Raw genomic sequence first — 14988 nt, 5'->3', positions numbered from 1 at the left:
AGGATTGAAAGTGGACATTGTAAAGACAGAGCTAAAGGTTAGTAATTCAGAAGGACATGAAGAAGTAAACATTCAAGCGGTAAATGGTAGTACTTAAACAGAACAATTAGATTAACTACTGTGGATTAATGATAACAGAGGAGGGTGGTACTGAAAAAGCAGAGACAGAATGAAAGAAAAATGGCAAAAATAAAGAGAAGGGTACTGGAGTTGTTTTAGACAAAAAAAATGCCATTAAGAAGCAATATGAGAATCTGTAAGACAATTGTCAAACCCAAACTATTATATAGGAGAGAATATTAGACACTTAAGGGAAGAAGAGGGACTGTTAGAAAGAAATGAGATGAGGATTGAGATGGATTGCTTCAATATCACTCCTGGCAAGGAGGGAGAGTCAAGATATAAGAAGGATGTGTGTTATATATAATGTCTTGAAAGTCTTTAAGACTGCAAATTGATTCCTATATTCAATTGCAAATGTTTCTCTGTGCGTATCTTCTAGAAGCTTGATTATATCAAACGTAGGTATTCTATCCACATTTATGTGGAGTGCTTTCAGTTTTAATTTCAGTGTGGCAATGAGGAGCTGGTGCTTGATTTAAAAGCTCAAGATAGAGACGACTGGCGAAATCTAACTGAGGCCCTTTGCGTCAATAGGCGTAGCAGGAGATGATGATGATGTAATGTAAAAGATAATTCTAGGGAAGCTCGTCTGAGATACTTTAGTCATGTAATAATCAGAGAGAAAGTGGAACCAATTCGGAGAACTAAGAATATCCAAGTGATGGAGAGGAGTGTGGGGGGGTCAACGGATATGGGTTGGGGTGGACTAATGGAAGAAGATACCGTAATAAAAGCAACCGACCCTGATATACGTAAGGACTTTGAGGGCGAAAGATATAGATATCTACATATATATATATATATATATATATATATATATATATATATATATATATATATATATATATATAAAATAAAATGTGCATGTGTTTATGTACTCATGTAAATATATACAGTATGCATATTTGTAAATGTTTATGTACATAAAATATTATGCTGCTCAGCCTTCTGTATAGGTTAAAAAACGGGTTATGATGTGGTATTTTTTTACTGGTGTCACACTTGATCCACCGGTTGAAGGGGGATTAAGGAGGTGAACTGTTTTTTTTTATTAAATAGCCAACCCTTGTAAGAAAAAACGTCTCCTTGTTGGATATATAGGGATATCTAGGCACAAGGTTACAATTATCCCAATGTAAATCCCATGCTTATTCTACCTAGGAAAACACCGAGTGATCTCAGTCTCTGCGGAAGTGAAGGATTCGCATCCCGTGACCTACAGAGCCTCCATCCTGATGAGCAGTGCAGAGAGCAGCCGCCAACGTTACCGATATCTGCGTCACTTGGGGGTCGAGATCGACTCTGTGAATGGGCTACTTGCACAGCCGGTTAGGAAAACACCAGTCACTTTCTGAATCATTAAATTCATCTGGGAATACGAAAGTATCGGAAACAGGGACATTGGTGTTACTGGTATAGTTGGGCACCCTATTGCCTAGCTGACGTTCTGATGTGTATCTTTTCAGATGAAATTAGAACTGAATCTTGACACCTTTAATCCTTAGTTTATCAGGCAGACACATACCTGTACAGTATTTACAGTGAATTTCGAGTTCTTTGGAATCTTCTGCTATGGGGCCTATTTTGACTAATATTTGTAATCTTTTGTGAGTGTCCTGATCACAACGATTATTAGGCGAGTTTATCAATTGTCTGGCATACACTAGCAATTATTTTACTTTGATATTCTCTTAATTGCTATTCAATTTTCAAATTACAGTCACAATATCCTATAAAAGCCAGAAAAGCAACTTAATCGTGTAATTTGGCCTCGATGAAACACATAACTGCAGAAGCACCTCAGTTAACTCAATAATGAATAATTTCCTGATACGAAAATTTCTGCCACATAAAAATCTAGCCCATCTACTCCTTCTACTTTCAGATTTGCTTCAAGGCACAAGTTGAAACCCCCTCCCACCCGCTGTTCACGGACAGGGAGGAAATCCTCAAGAGTGATTTGTCTGTTCAAGTCCTTTCCCAAATTCATACCGACACCTGCAAATCGAAACCAGCCTGGGAATTCAAGGTTCACCCTATTATGCATACCTCTCTCTCTCTCTCTCTCTCTCTCTCTCTCTCTCTCTCTCTCTCTCTCTCTCTCTCTCTCTCTCTCTCTCTCTCTCTTCTTTTATAAACTAATACGTGTTTATCTAATAGTTATATTTTCAAAATAATTTTTCCCTATCATTACCACCCTCTCTCTCTCTCTCTCTCTTACTAGTCTTTCGTTATAAATTAGTAGTGTTAGCTTAATAAATATATTTTCAAAATAAATCAATCTCTCTCTCTCTCTCTCTCTCTCTCTCTCTCTCTCTCTCTCTCTCTCTCTCTCTCTCTCTCTCTCTCTCTCTCTCGTCTTTTGTTTAGACTTATCATATATTAATCTAATAGATACTGTTACATTAAAAAAGTAGATTATGTAAAATCTACATATAATGTTTCACTGTATTAATGTTTCACTGCCTTATTGATTGATTTAGCACACAAAATAGCAAAACTGCAACAGCGTAAGAAAGGTTGTTCAGTTTATTTGTTGATAGAGGTGTAAGAGAGGTAAATGCTCGAGTGCTTGGTCGAGGATTGAAACTGAATGGTGAGGGTGATCATGAGTGGGAGGTAAATCAGTTGTTGTTTGAGGATGATGTTGTATTGGTTGCAGGCTCGAAGGATAAGTTGTGTCATTTAGTAACAGAGTTTGGTGTTGTCTGAGAGAAGGAAATTGCGAGTTAATGTGGGTAGGTTAGGAAGTGCCCAAGAAGCAAGGATGATGTTAGATTAAATGTCATGTTGAATGGAGGGTTACTTGAGGAAGTAGATCAGTTTAAGTATTTGTGTTCTGTTGTTGCTGCAAATGGTGGGGTGAAAGCAGATGTATGTCAGAGAATGTATGAAGGATGCAAAGTGTTGGGGAAATGAAAGTAGTTAAGAAGAGAAGGTTAGGGATGAATGTATAGAGAGCTCTGTGTGTACAAACTGTGATATATAGATCGGCATTGTCGAAAATGAAAGTGACAGAGAGACAGAAACTGAATGTGTTCCAGATGAAGTGTCTGAGGAGTATGGCTAGTATATCTCGATTGGGTAGAGTTAAGAACAAAGTATTAAGGGCGTGAGAACTTAATTAGCAGCTAGAGAGTGGATATGAATGTGTTGAGGTGGTTTGACCATGTAGAGAGGATGGAGATTGGTTATTTGCTGAAGAAAGTAATGAATGCAAGAGTTGATGGGAAAAGTGCAAGGTATGGGTGGATGGATGGACTGAACTAAGCCCTAGGTGACAGGAGGATAGATGTGAGAGAAGGAAAAGAGACTGATAGGAATAAAAGTGAATTAATAACGATTGTGATGCAGTTCTTATGGGCCTTACTACTACCTCGTGTCACCTTGGTGACCGTTGAATTAGCGGCAGTAGGGGAGTCAGCATATAAAGCTTCATTTGTGATGGAAGATAGGGAAGGGTGGGCTGAGGCACCTTAGCAGTACCAACCAAACTCATGAGTCCCTATAGTCAATTCTTTATAGTTAGGCAGATTTGCACCTACTCGCAGGGGTGCCCTTTTAGCTCGGAAAAGTTTCCTGATCGCTGATTGGTTGGACAAGATAATTCTAACCAATCAGATAGCAGAAAACTTTTCCGAGCTAAAAGGGCACCGCTACGAGTCGGTGCAAATGCGCCTCACTAAAGAAAATTGAGTATAGTTAGGCAAGAAGGAACAATGAGATAAAATCCCCTTTGTTTCTTTCTGTTTCTTTTAACGCGTCTGTCTCTTTATATCAGTCACCCGTTTTATATAAAGTTTATAAAATTTCTTGTGGGATTCTATATCACAGAATAAGTCAGGCAGGAGAATTGATAATCGAAAAATTACCAGAGAACTTTTTCTAGAATACAACAAAACCTTTGTTTTACATATCAAAACTGTACTGTGTTTATCTTAACATTCATATTTAATATTTCAAAGCAAACCTTTTCACAGGTTCTATAACATAAAAATGTTATTTTCATTAGTAAAATAAATTTTTGAATATACTTACCCGGTGATCATGTAGCTGTCAGCTCTGCTGCCCGACAGAAAAAACCTACGGACGGAATACGCCAGCGATCGCTATACAGGTGGGGGTGTACATCAACAGCGCCATCTGTCGAGTAGGTACTCAAGTACTTCATGTCAACACAGAACCAATTTTCTCCTCGGTCCACTGGGTCTCTATTGGGGAGGAAGGGTGGGTCCTTTAATTCATGATCACCGGGTAAGTATATTCAAAAATTTATTTTACTAATGAAAATAACATTTTTCAATATTAACCTTACCCGGTGATCATGTAGCTGATTCACACACAGGGGGGTGGGTAGAGACCAGCATACATGTTAACATTAAAAGCTAAGTATTCCGTATTTCATTTTAGCAGTTATTCAAAATAACAAACAAAATTAATAAGTACCTGGTAAGGAAGTCGACTTGAACAATTACTCTGCCTTTTTAAGTACGTCTTCCTTACTGAGCCTCGCGATCCTCATAGGATGCTGAGCGACTCCTAGGAGCTGAAGTATGAAGGGTTGCAACCCATACTAAAGGACCTCATCACAACCTCTAATCTAGGCGCTTCTCAAGAAAAGAATTTGACCACCCGCCAAATCAACCAGGATGCGAAAGGCTTCTTAGCCTTCCGTACAACCCAAAAACAACAATAAAAACATTTCAAGAGAAAGATTAAAAAAGGTTATGGGATTATGGGAATGTAGTGGTTGAGCCCTCACCTACTACTGCACTCGCCGCTACGAATGGTCCCAGGGTGTAGCAGTTCTCGTAAAGAGACTGGACATCTTTAAGGTAAAATGATGCGAACACTGACTTGCTTCTCCAATAGGTTGCATCCATTACACTCTGCAGAGATCTGTTTTGTTTGAAGGCCACTGAAGTTGCGACAGCTCTAACTTCATGTGTCCTTACCTTCAGCAAAGCATGGTCTTCCTCATTCAGATGAGAATGAGCTTCTCTAATCAAAAGTCTGATATAATAAGAAACTGCGTTCTTCGACATCGGTAAAGAAGGTTTCTTAATAGAGCACCATAAAGCTTCTGATTGTCCTCGTAATGGTTTAGTACGTCTTAAATAGTACTTAAGAGCTCTTACTGGGCATAGGACTCTTTCTTGTTCATTTCCAACTAAACTGGACAGGCTTGGAATCTCGAACGATTTGGGCCAAGGACGAGAAGGGAGTTCGTTTTTGGCTAAAAAACCAAGCTGTAAGGAACATGTAGCCGTTTCAGATGTAAATCCTATGTTCCTGCTGAAGGCGTGTATCTCACCGACTCTTTTAGCTGTTGCTAAGCAGACGAGGAAAAGTGTCTTCAAAGTGAGATCTTTAAAAGAGGCTGATTGAAGCGGTTCGAACCTTGCTGACATAAGGAACCTTAAAACCACGTCTAAGTTCCAACCTGGTGTGGCCAACCGACGCTACTTCGAGGTCTCAAAAGACTTAAGGAGGTCCTGTAGATCTTTGTTGTTGGAAAGATCTAAGCCTCTGTGACGGAAGACTGCTGCCAACATGCTTCTGTAACCTTTGATCGTGGGAGCTGAAAGGGATCTTTCCTTCCTTAGGTGTAAAAGGAAGTCAGCTATCTGAGTTACAGAGGTACTGGTTGAGGATACTGAATTCGCCTTGCACCAGCTTCGGAAGACTTCCCACTTTGACTGGTAGACTTTGAGAGTGGATGTCCTCCTCGCTCTAGCAATCGCTCTGGCTGCCTCCTTCGAAAAGCCTCTAGCTCTTGAGAGTCTTTCGATAGTCTGAAGGCAGTCAGACGAAGAGCGTGGAGGCTTGGGTGTACCTTCTTTACATGCGGCTGACGCAGAAGGTCCACTCTTAGAGGAAGTGTTCTGGGAACGTCTACTAGCCATTGCAGTACCTCGGTGAACCATTCTCTCGCGAGCCAGAGGGGAGCAACCAACGTCAACCTTGTCCCTTCGTGAGAGGCGAACTTCTGCAGTACTCTGTTGACAATCTTGAACGGGGGGAAAGCATAAAGGTCTAGATGGGACCAATCCAGAAGAAAGGCATCTATATGAACTGCTGCTGGGTCCGGAATCGGTGAGCAATAATTTGGGAGCCTCTTGGTCATCGAGGTAGCGAACAGATCTATGGTAAGCTGACCCCACAAGGCCCATAGTCTGTTGCAAACATTCTTGTGAAGGGTCCACTCTGTTGGGATGATTTGACCCTTCCGGCTGAGGCGGTCTGCCATGACATTCATGTCGCCTTGAATGAACCTCGTTACTAGGGATATGTTTCGATCTCTTGACCAGGTGAGGAGGTCCCTTGCGATCTCGTACAACGTCATCGAATGAGTCCCTCCTTGCTTGGAGATGTACGCCAAGGCTGTGGTGTTGTCGGAGTTCACCTCCACCACCTTGCCTAGAAGGAGGGACTTGAAGCTTCTCAAGGCCAGATGAACTGCCAGTAGCTCCTTGCAGTTGATGTGCAGCACTCTTTGATCCGAATTCCACGTGCCCGAGCATTCCCGACCGTCCAGTGTCGCACCCCAGCCCGTGTCTGATGCGTCCGAGAAGAGAAGGTGGTCGGGGGTCTGAACAGCCAGTGGCAGACCCTCCCTGAGAAGAATGTTGTTCTTCCACCAAGTCAGTGAAGACTTCATCTTCTCGGAAATAGGAACCGAGACCGCTTCTAGCGTCTTGTCCTTTCTCCAGTGAGCAGCTAGGTGAAACTGAAGGGTTCGGAGGTGGAGTCTCCCTAACGCGATGAACTGGTCCAGCGATGAAAGCGTCCCTATCAGACTCATCCACTGTCTGACTGAACATCGGTTCTTCTTCAGCATGCTCTGGATGCATTCTTGGGCTTGACTGATTCTGGGGGCCGACGGAAAAGCCCGAAAAGCTTGACTCTGAATCTCCATACCTAGGTATACTATAGTTTGGGATGGGACGAGTTGGGACTTTTCCATATTGACCAGGAGACCCAATTCCTTGGTCAGATCCAGAGTCCATTTTAGATTCTCCAGACAGCGACGACTTGACGCAGCTCTTAAAAGCCAGTCGTCCAAATAGAGGGAGGCTCTGATGTCTGCTAAATGCAGGAATTTGGCAATATTCCTCATCAGTTTGGTAAACACTAGAGGTGCCGTGCTTAGGCCAAAGCACAGGGCTTGGAACTGGTATACCATCTTCCCGAAAACGAACCTTAGAAAAGGTTGGGAATCTGGGTGGATGGGGACGTGAAAGTACGCGTCCTTTAGGTCTAACGAGACCATCCAGTCTTCCTTCCTGACCGATGCTAGAACCGACTTTGTCGTCTCCATGGTGAACGTCTGCTTTTTGACAAAGACATTCAGAGCACTGACGTCTAGCGCCGGTCTCCACCCTCCTGTCTTCTTCGCCACTAAGAAGAGACGGTTGTAGAAGCCCGGGGATTGATGGTCCCGGACTATGACTACCGCTCCCTTTTGTAGTAAGAGAGACACCTCTTGCTGTAAAGCTAGCCTCTTGTCCTCCTCTCTGTACCTGGGAGAGAGGTCGATGGGAGTTGTTGCTAGAGGGGGCTTGCGCAAGAATGGAATCCTGTACCCCTCTCTGAGTAACTTCACAGACTGTGCGTCTGCGCCCCTGTTCTCCCAGGCCTGCCAGTAGTTCTTGAGCCTGGCTCCCACTGCTGTCTGAAGAAGGTGGCAGTCAGACTCTGCCTCTAGAGGACTTGGAACCCTTCTTCTTGTTGCCACGTTGACTTTCGGCACGAGTACCTCCTCTGCTGGAGGCTCTGCCACGAAAGGGCGGAATGAACCTTGACGCTGGTGTGTCCATCCTGGGTCTAGGCACGGAAGGTAAAGAGGTGGCTTTGCGTGCGGATGACGCCACCAGGTCATGAGTGTCTTTCTGGATCAAGGAGGCGGCAATCTCCTTGATCAACTCTTCAGGGAAGAGACACTTCGAAAGCGGAGCAAACATCAGTTCCGACTTCTGACATGGGGTGACTCCCGCTGACAAGAAGGAGCAAAGGTGATCCCGCTTCTTGAGAACCCAAGACACGAAAGAAGCCGCAAGCTCGCTAGACCCATCCCGTATGGCTTTGTCCATGCAGGACATGATGAGCATGGAAGATTCCTTATCAGAAGGGGAGGTCTTCCTGCTCAACGCTCCCAAACACCAGTCCAGGAAGTTAAAGACCTCGAATGCACGGAAAGCTCCCTTCATAAGATGGTCCATGTCCGAAGGAGTCCAGCAAATCTTGGAGCGTCTCATAGCCAGCCTGCGGGGAGAGTCTACCAGACTTGAGAAGTCGCCCTGGGCAGAGGCAGGAACTCCCAAGCCGAGAACCTCTCCCGTGGCATACCAGACGCTAGATCTGGAAGCAAGCTTGGCCGGGGGAAACATGAAGGATGTCTTCCCAAGTTGCTTTTTGGCCTGCAACCACTCTCCCAGTACCCTTAAAGCTCTCTTGGACGAGCGAGCGAGTACGAGCTTCGTAAAGGCAGGAGCTGCTGACTGCATGCCTAAAGCGAACTCAGAGGGAGGTGAGCGTGGAGCTGCAGACACAAACTGGTCCGGATATAAATCCTTAAACAGCGCAAGCACTTTCCTAAAGTCTAAGGAGGGAGGCGTAGTCTTGGGTTCATCGATGTCTGAGTGTTGGTCGTCAAGATGAGCAGCTTCGTCGTCATCAGAGAGTCCATCGTCTGAATGCTGAGGAGGAAGCGGCAAAGGAGTAGATAAAAGCTGGACGGCTGAGTCCGGCAGCACGGCTGCATGCGTAGCTACACTGGATCCAACGTCATGCCGCTGTTGGTCAGTCTGAGAACTGGCAACAACCAAAGCTGAGTGGTGGCGCATAGTGGAGACCACCGTGGGTTGCGGAGGCTGACGCACCGCGTCAAAACACGGCAGCTTGACTCCACCCTCCTGTTGTTGTGGTAGCTCACGCACGTCAACGGAGGGTTCCGCCCGTCGGCGAACGTCAACTTGCGTCTGGCAGGGTCGACTGCGCATAGGTGGTGGAGCTCTCACAGCCGGAGTGTGGGAGCAGGCAGCCTCAGCGTCAGCTGGGCGCACAACCGTGGCTGGTTGTAGGCTAACGGGTGCAGCGTCAACCTTCTCCGCACGATACTCCTGCATAAAGGAAGCTAGCTGAGTCTGCATAGACTGCAGCAAAGACCACTTAGGGTCTACAGCAGCTGGTGCGGCAACAGACGGAGTGATTGCCTGCTGCGGTACCACTTTACCTCTCTTAGGAGGTGTGCAGTCGTCAGAGGACTGCAGCGAGTCCGAACTGACCCAGTGGCTACACCTGGGCCGTTGGACTCGCTCGGAAGGGACCTTGCGTTTGAGAGGTCGTGAGACCTTGGTCCAGCGTTTCTGGCGAGAAACCTCTTCCGCAGACGAGGAATGAACGGGCTCCCTCGTCTTCTTGTGGGTGGGACGATCTCGGCAAGATACGTCCTCAACCACGGAGGGAACGTCTGTCCGCTGATTAAAGCCTGTCGAATCCTTTGGTCGTACGACATTGCTTCTCCCCTGGGCTTGGGAGCTTGCAAGAGGTCCCGGACTGGGAGGACGACAGGCACGAACAGACGCACCCTCATGCGTAACACTGACACTTTTCACTGCACTGACACTCACTTCACTTCCCACTGCACTTTTACCTTTCAACTCCCTGACGTCAGCCATGAGTTGATTGCGGTCATTCGCCAATGACTCGACTCTCTCACCTAGAGCCTGAATGGCACGCATCATATCTGCCATCGAAGGTTGATGAGAGCTAGCAGGAGGGTCGGGTGTAACCACTACAGGGGAAGGAATAGGTTGTGGGGCATGGGGAGAGGAAAAATCAATTGAGCGAGACGAACTCCTCCTGATCCTATCCTTCTCTAGGCTACGTGCATATTTCAGGAATTCTTGAAAATCGAATTCCGAAAGCCCAACGCATTCCTCACATCGATCTTCCAATTGACAGGCTTTACCCCTACAATTGGAACAAACGGTGTGCGGATCGATAGAGGCCTTCGGAAGACGCCTAGAACAGTCCCTAGCGCTACACTTCCTGTACTTGGGGACTTGAGCAGGGTCAGACATCTTGAATTAGTCAAAGGGGGGAATCCAAAATCTATCCAAGTCGTCAACAAATAATCCAAAATCTAATAAAAGAATGCGAGAAAGTATTGAGGATAATTTCTGCACAGCGAAAGCTAATAACCAGAAAGAATACTTCACCAAATAACGTGAAAATCAATCCAGAAAACAACAGCGTATTTAGTAGGTCTTGCCGGTGGCACGACAGAGAGAAAATTGGTTCTGTGTTGACATGAAGTACTTGAGTACCTACTCGACAGATGGCGCTGTTGATGTACACCCCAACCTGTATAGCGATCGCTGGCGTATTCCGTCCGTAGGTTTTTTCTGTCGGGCAGCAGAGCTGACAGCTACATGATCACCGGGTAAGGTTAATATTGAAAAATAGAGAAATTTAATTGATATATAACATATATTTTCAAATGCAATTGTTCTGTAAATCATTGCCTCTCTCCCTCTCTACAAAAATTGTTTTGTTATGACTTACTATATATTAAGGTAATCATTATATTTTCGGATTAAATCTGCTTCCAAAGTCATTACACACACCTCTCTCTCTCTCTCTCTCTCTCTCTCTCTCTCTCTCTCTCTCTCTCTCTCTCTCTCTCTCTCTCTCTCTCTCTCTCTCTCTCTCTCGACTTTTGTTTAGACTTATCATATATTAATCTAATAGATACTGTTACATTAAAAAAGTAGATTATGTAAAATCTACATATAATGTTTCACTGTATTAATGTTTCACTGCCTTATTGATTGATTTAGCACACAAAATAGCAAAACTGCAACAGCGTAAGAAAGGTTGTTCAGTTTATTTGTTGATAGAGGTGTAAGAGAGGTAAATGCTCGAGTGCTTGGTCGAGGATTGAAACTGAATGGTGAGGGTGATCATGAGTGGGAGGTAAATCAGTTGTTGTTTGAGGATGATGTTGTATTGGTTGCAGGCTCGAAGGATAAGTTGTGTCATTTAGTAACAGAGTTTGGTGTTGTCTGAGAGAAGGAAATTGCGAGTTAATGTGGGTAGGTTAGGAAGTGCCCAAGAAGCAAGGATGATGTTAGATTAAATGTCATGTTGAATGGAGGGTTACTTGAGGAAGTAGATCAGTTTAAGTATTTGTGTTCTGTTGTTGCTGCAAATGGTGGGGTGAAAGCAGATGTATGTCAGAGAATGTATGAAGGATGCAAAGTGTTGGGGAAATGAAAGTAGTTAAGAAGAGAAGGTTAGGGATGAATGTATAGAGAGCTCTGTGTGAGAAAGCAGTTGTACAAACTGTGATGTATAGATCGGCATTGTCGAAAATGAAAGTGACAGAGAGACAGAAACTGAATGTGTTCCAGATGAAGTGTCTGAGGAGTATGGCTAGTATATCTCGATTGGGTAGAGTTAAGAACAAAGTATAAAGGGCGTGAGAACTTAATTAGCAGCTAGAGAGTGGATATGAATGTGTTGAGGTGGTTTGACCATGTAGAGAGGATGGAGATTGGTTATTTGCTGAAGAAAGTAATGAATGCAAGAGTTGATGGGAAAAGTGCAAGGTATGGGTGGATGGATGGACTGAACTAAGCCCTAGGTGACAGGAGGATAGATGTGAGAGAAGGAAAAGAGACTGATAGGAATAAAAATGAATTAATAACGACTGTGATGCAGTTCTTATGGGCCTTACTACTACCTCGTGTCACCTTGGTGACCGTTGAATTAGCGGCAGTAGGGGAGTCAGCATATAGAGCTTCATTTGTGATGGAAGATAGGGAAGGGTGGGCTGAGGCACCTTAGCAGTACCAACCAAACTCATGAGTCCCTATAGTCAATTCTTTATAGTTAGGCAGATTTGCACCTACTCGCAGGGGTGCCCTTTTAGCTCGGAAAAGTTTCCTGATCGCTGATTGGTTGGACAAGATAATTCTAACCAATCAGATAGCAGGAAACTTTTCCGAGCTAAAAGGGCACCGCTACGAGTCGGTGCAAATGCGCCTCACTAAAGAAAATTGAGTATTGTTAGGCAAGAAGGAACAATGAGATAAAATCCCCTTTGTTTCTTTCTGTTTCTTTTAACGCGTCTGTCTCTTTATATCAGTCACCCGTTTTATATAAAGTTTATAAAATTTCTTGTGGGATTCTATATCACAGAATAAGTCAGGCAGGAGAGTTGATAATCGAAAAATTACCAGAGAACTTTTTCTAGAATACAACAAAACCTTTGTTTTACATATCAAAACTGTACTGTGTTTATCTTAACATTCATATTTAATATTTCAAAGCAAACCTTTTCACAGGTTCTATAACATAAAAATAGAGAAATTTAATTGATATATAACATACATTTTCAAATGCAATTGTTCTGTAAATCATTGCCTCTCTCCCTCTCTACAAAAATTCTTTTGTTATGACTTACTATATATTAAGGTAATCATTATATTTTCAGATTAAATCTGCTTCCAAAGTCATTACATCTCTCTCTCTCTCTCTCTCTCTCTCTCTCTCTCTCTCTCTCTCTCTCTCTCTCTCTCTCTCTCTCTCATCATGATTCAGTGAGGATATACTAAACTATAGAAATGCATTTTCAATATTGAACATAATGCATTTGTTCTAGAGACCATATTTTCAGATTGACTTCTATCACTCTGATGACGTTTATCGTTGCTTTCAGGGCACCATCGAACCCAACACTACACTGGTCCAGGAAGCCAAAGATGAAAAATCCACTCCAGAGTCTTACAAGTATATAGAATTCAAATCGGCTCAATTCAATATGAATATGAATCCGGTAAGTTGCTCTTTCCTCTCGCAATGTTTATTTTTATTCAAAATTGCCCTTCGAATATTATTGTTACTTAATAAGCTACAACCCTTGTTTGAAAAGCAGGATTCTATCAACATAGGGACCCCAACAGGGAAAATAGCCCAGTGAGGAAAGAAAAAAGGAAAAGTAAACTATTTTAAGAACAGTGACATTAAAATAAATATTTTCTATTTAAACAATAAAAACGTAACAAAACAAGAGAAAGAGAAATAAGATAGAATAGTGCCCGAGTGTACCCTCAAGCAAGAGAACTCAACCCAAAGATAGTGGAAGCCATGGTATAGAGGCTATGACACTACCCAAGACTAGAGAACAATGGTTTGATTTTGCAGTGTCCTTCTCCTAGAAGAGCTGCTTACCATAGCTAAAGAGTCTCTTCTACCCTTACCAAGGGGAACGTAGCCACTGACAATTAGTTACATCAATGCTAAAATTTACGATATCACTTTACAATACCTTGCGTGGCAATCATCAGGTTCCCAGAATTTAACTCTTGAAGAATTCCAACTTTATCCTTTCGCTCTTCATTGCAGGACATCGTTCCAATGTTGAATACAGCGACCTCTACTTTCTTCGCTATGTTAGCTGAAGAAAGCCATCTCCTCAATATCTTTATCTCTATCACCCAGACTGGTTTCTCGCATCGTGAACAGACTGTTGATATTCAAAGGTAGCGTGTGAATCGTCATATTTTCTGATTTGATTATATCTTTTACCTTTTGTAGTAAAGTATAAGGAAATTGCATGCTTAGATTTAATGGCAATTTGTTGATAAAAGGTTCAATCACTATCTTATTCTTCCCTTTGGTTAGATTTTACTTGTGGGGTCATATCAGATGCCAGCTATACACTGCTGTATAGTCACTCATTTACAAGAACTCAGTACTTTAGTTGAATAGAGGGCATTCGCTGACACTACGAAAGAGGGCAAGGAAAGGTTGAGCTTCTTTATATGAAGAGCTCAGGAAGTATTTCATCCACATTCTCTCTCTAAACCTCAAAACAAGAAAAACTCACAGAAGCACTCGTAATGGAAGTAACATCCATGAGATCCTGAATCACCCACGACGATTTAATTAATTGCGTACAGATAAACACTCCATTTTCTTTGATCCAGTTACTGATCAAGATACCCACTTTTACAAAGCTATTTATTATTCCTGATTAGTCGTATGAACACACCACCTAATAACTTTTGTGATATCAGGAATTTGTTAATTGCTTAAGAAATATCATTATTTCCTTTTGCATCTGCAGATGAGTAATAGCATGTATAGTTGTGCATACGTTAGTTTGTATGAGTAACTGATACCATACACTGAAGTGAATAAGAGCTCCATGTTCCTGTTTATTATTATTACCATACGAGTGTTTATTCTATTAGCAGTCTATTGATTAATCTAAATATTACAGATTCAACTACAATAAAAGATCATTCTTGGATTCCTGGTTAGTTTCCCTCTACACCGGCCTCCAGTTTGCTTTCACCTCCTGTACAGTTGATAAAACTAAGGTAAGGTAAAGTAAGGTCTCACTCATGTAGAAAAAAGAACACAGTATTCTTCTGGTCTTGATTCAAACTTTGGGAGGGTCTTGCAGTGTTAAGGAAAAGAAAGTGACAATACATGCAGAGCCCACTTAGGTGGGTCTAAGGCCTAAGTAGCCTATTCCTAAGACCTGGTTATAGACTTCGGTGGGTCATACAGATTTGAGAAAACGAAGGTAGGATAGGGTCAGAACTCTGATCCTTTACATGTACTTTTGAGTATATTTAAAGTGCCTTCATTGAAACGAAAGTAGGATACGGCCACCTAAGGAGGAAGGCGTACTGTAAGTATTCTTTAGACCTTGTTTTAGACTTTTAGTTGGACCTGCAGTTGAAGAAACCTAGGTAGGATATGGTTGTGATCAGGTTAGGTGAGTTCAAGGTCTGTGTGTTTTTAGATCTTGATTTAACCCTAAAGAGGGTCCTATCGACGGCATCC

At 42.9% G+C, this 14988-nt stretch overlaps 1 protein-coding gene and 1 long non-coding RNA gene across 2 annotated transcripts in view; one reads left to right on the top strand and one right to left on the bottom strand.

Moving 5' to 3' along the window:
• Positions 1 to 14988, bottom strand: part of LOC137646006 (uncharacterized) — a 72240-nt gene that overhangs the window by 16691 nt on the left and 40561 nt on the right. The window lies entirely within an intron of this gene.
• Positions 1 to 14988, top strand: part of LOC137646005 (hemolymph clottable protein-like) — a 112725-nt gene that overhangs the window by 88586 nt on the left and 9151 nt on the right. The window contains exons 28-32 of the mRNA XM_068379138.1: positions 1285 to 1451; positions 2009 to 2152; positions 12851 to 12967; positions 13537 to 13673; positions 14417 to 14516. Coding sequence (XP_068235239.1) covers positions 1285 to 1451; positions 2009 to 2152; positions 12851 to 12967; positions 13537 to 13673; positions 14417 to 14516 — 665 coding nt within the window. The remainder of the gene's footprint in view (positions 1 to 1284; positions 1452 to 2008; positions 2153 to 12850; positions 12968 to 13536; positions 13674 to 14416; positions 14517 to 14988) is intronic.

Source organism: Palaemon carinicauda, chromosome 8, assembly GCF_036898095.1.
Source record: "Palaemon carinicauda isolate YSFRI2023 chromosome 8, ASM3689809v2, whole genome shotgun sequence".
Taxonomy (NCBI): domain Eukaryota; kingdom Metazoa; phylum Arthropoda; class Malacostraca; order Decapoda; family Palaemonidae; genus Palaemon; species Palaemon carinicauda.
The sequence above is the reverse complement of the archived record's forward strand: the minus strand, read 5'-3'. Positions and strand labels throughout refer to the sequence as shown.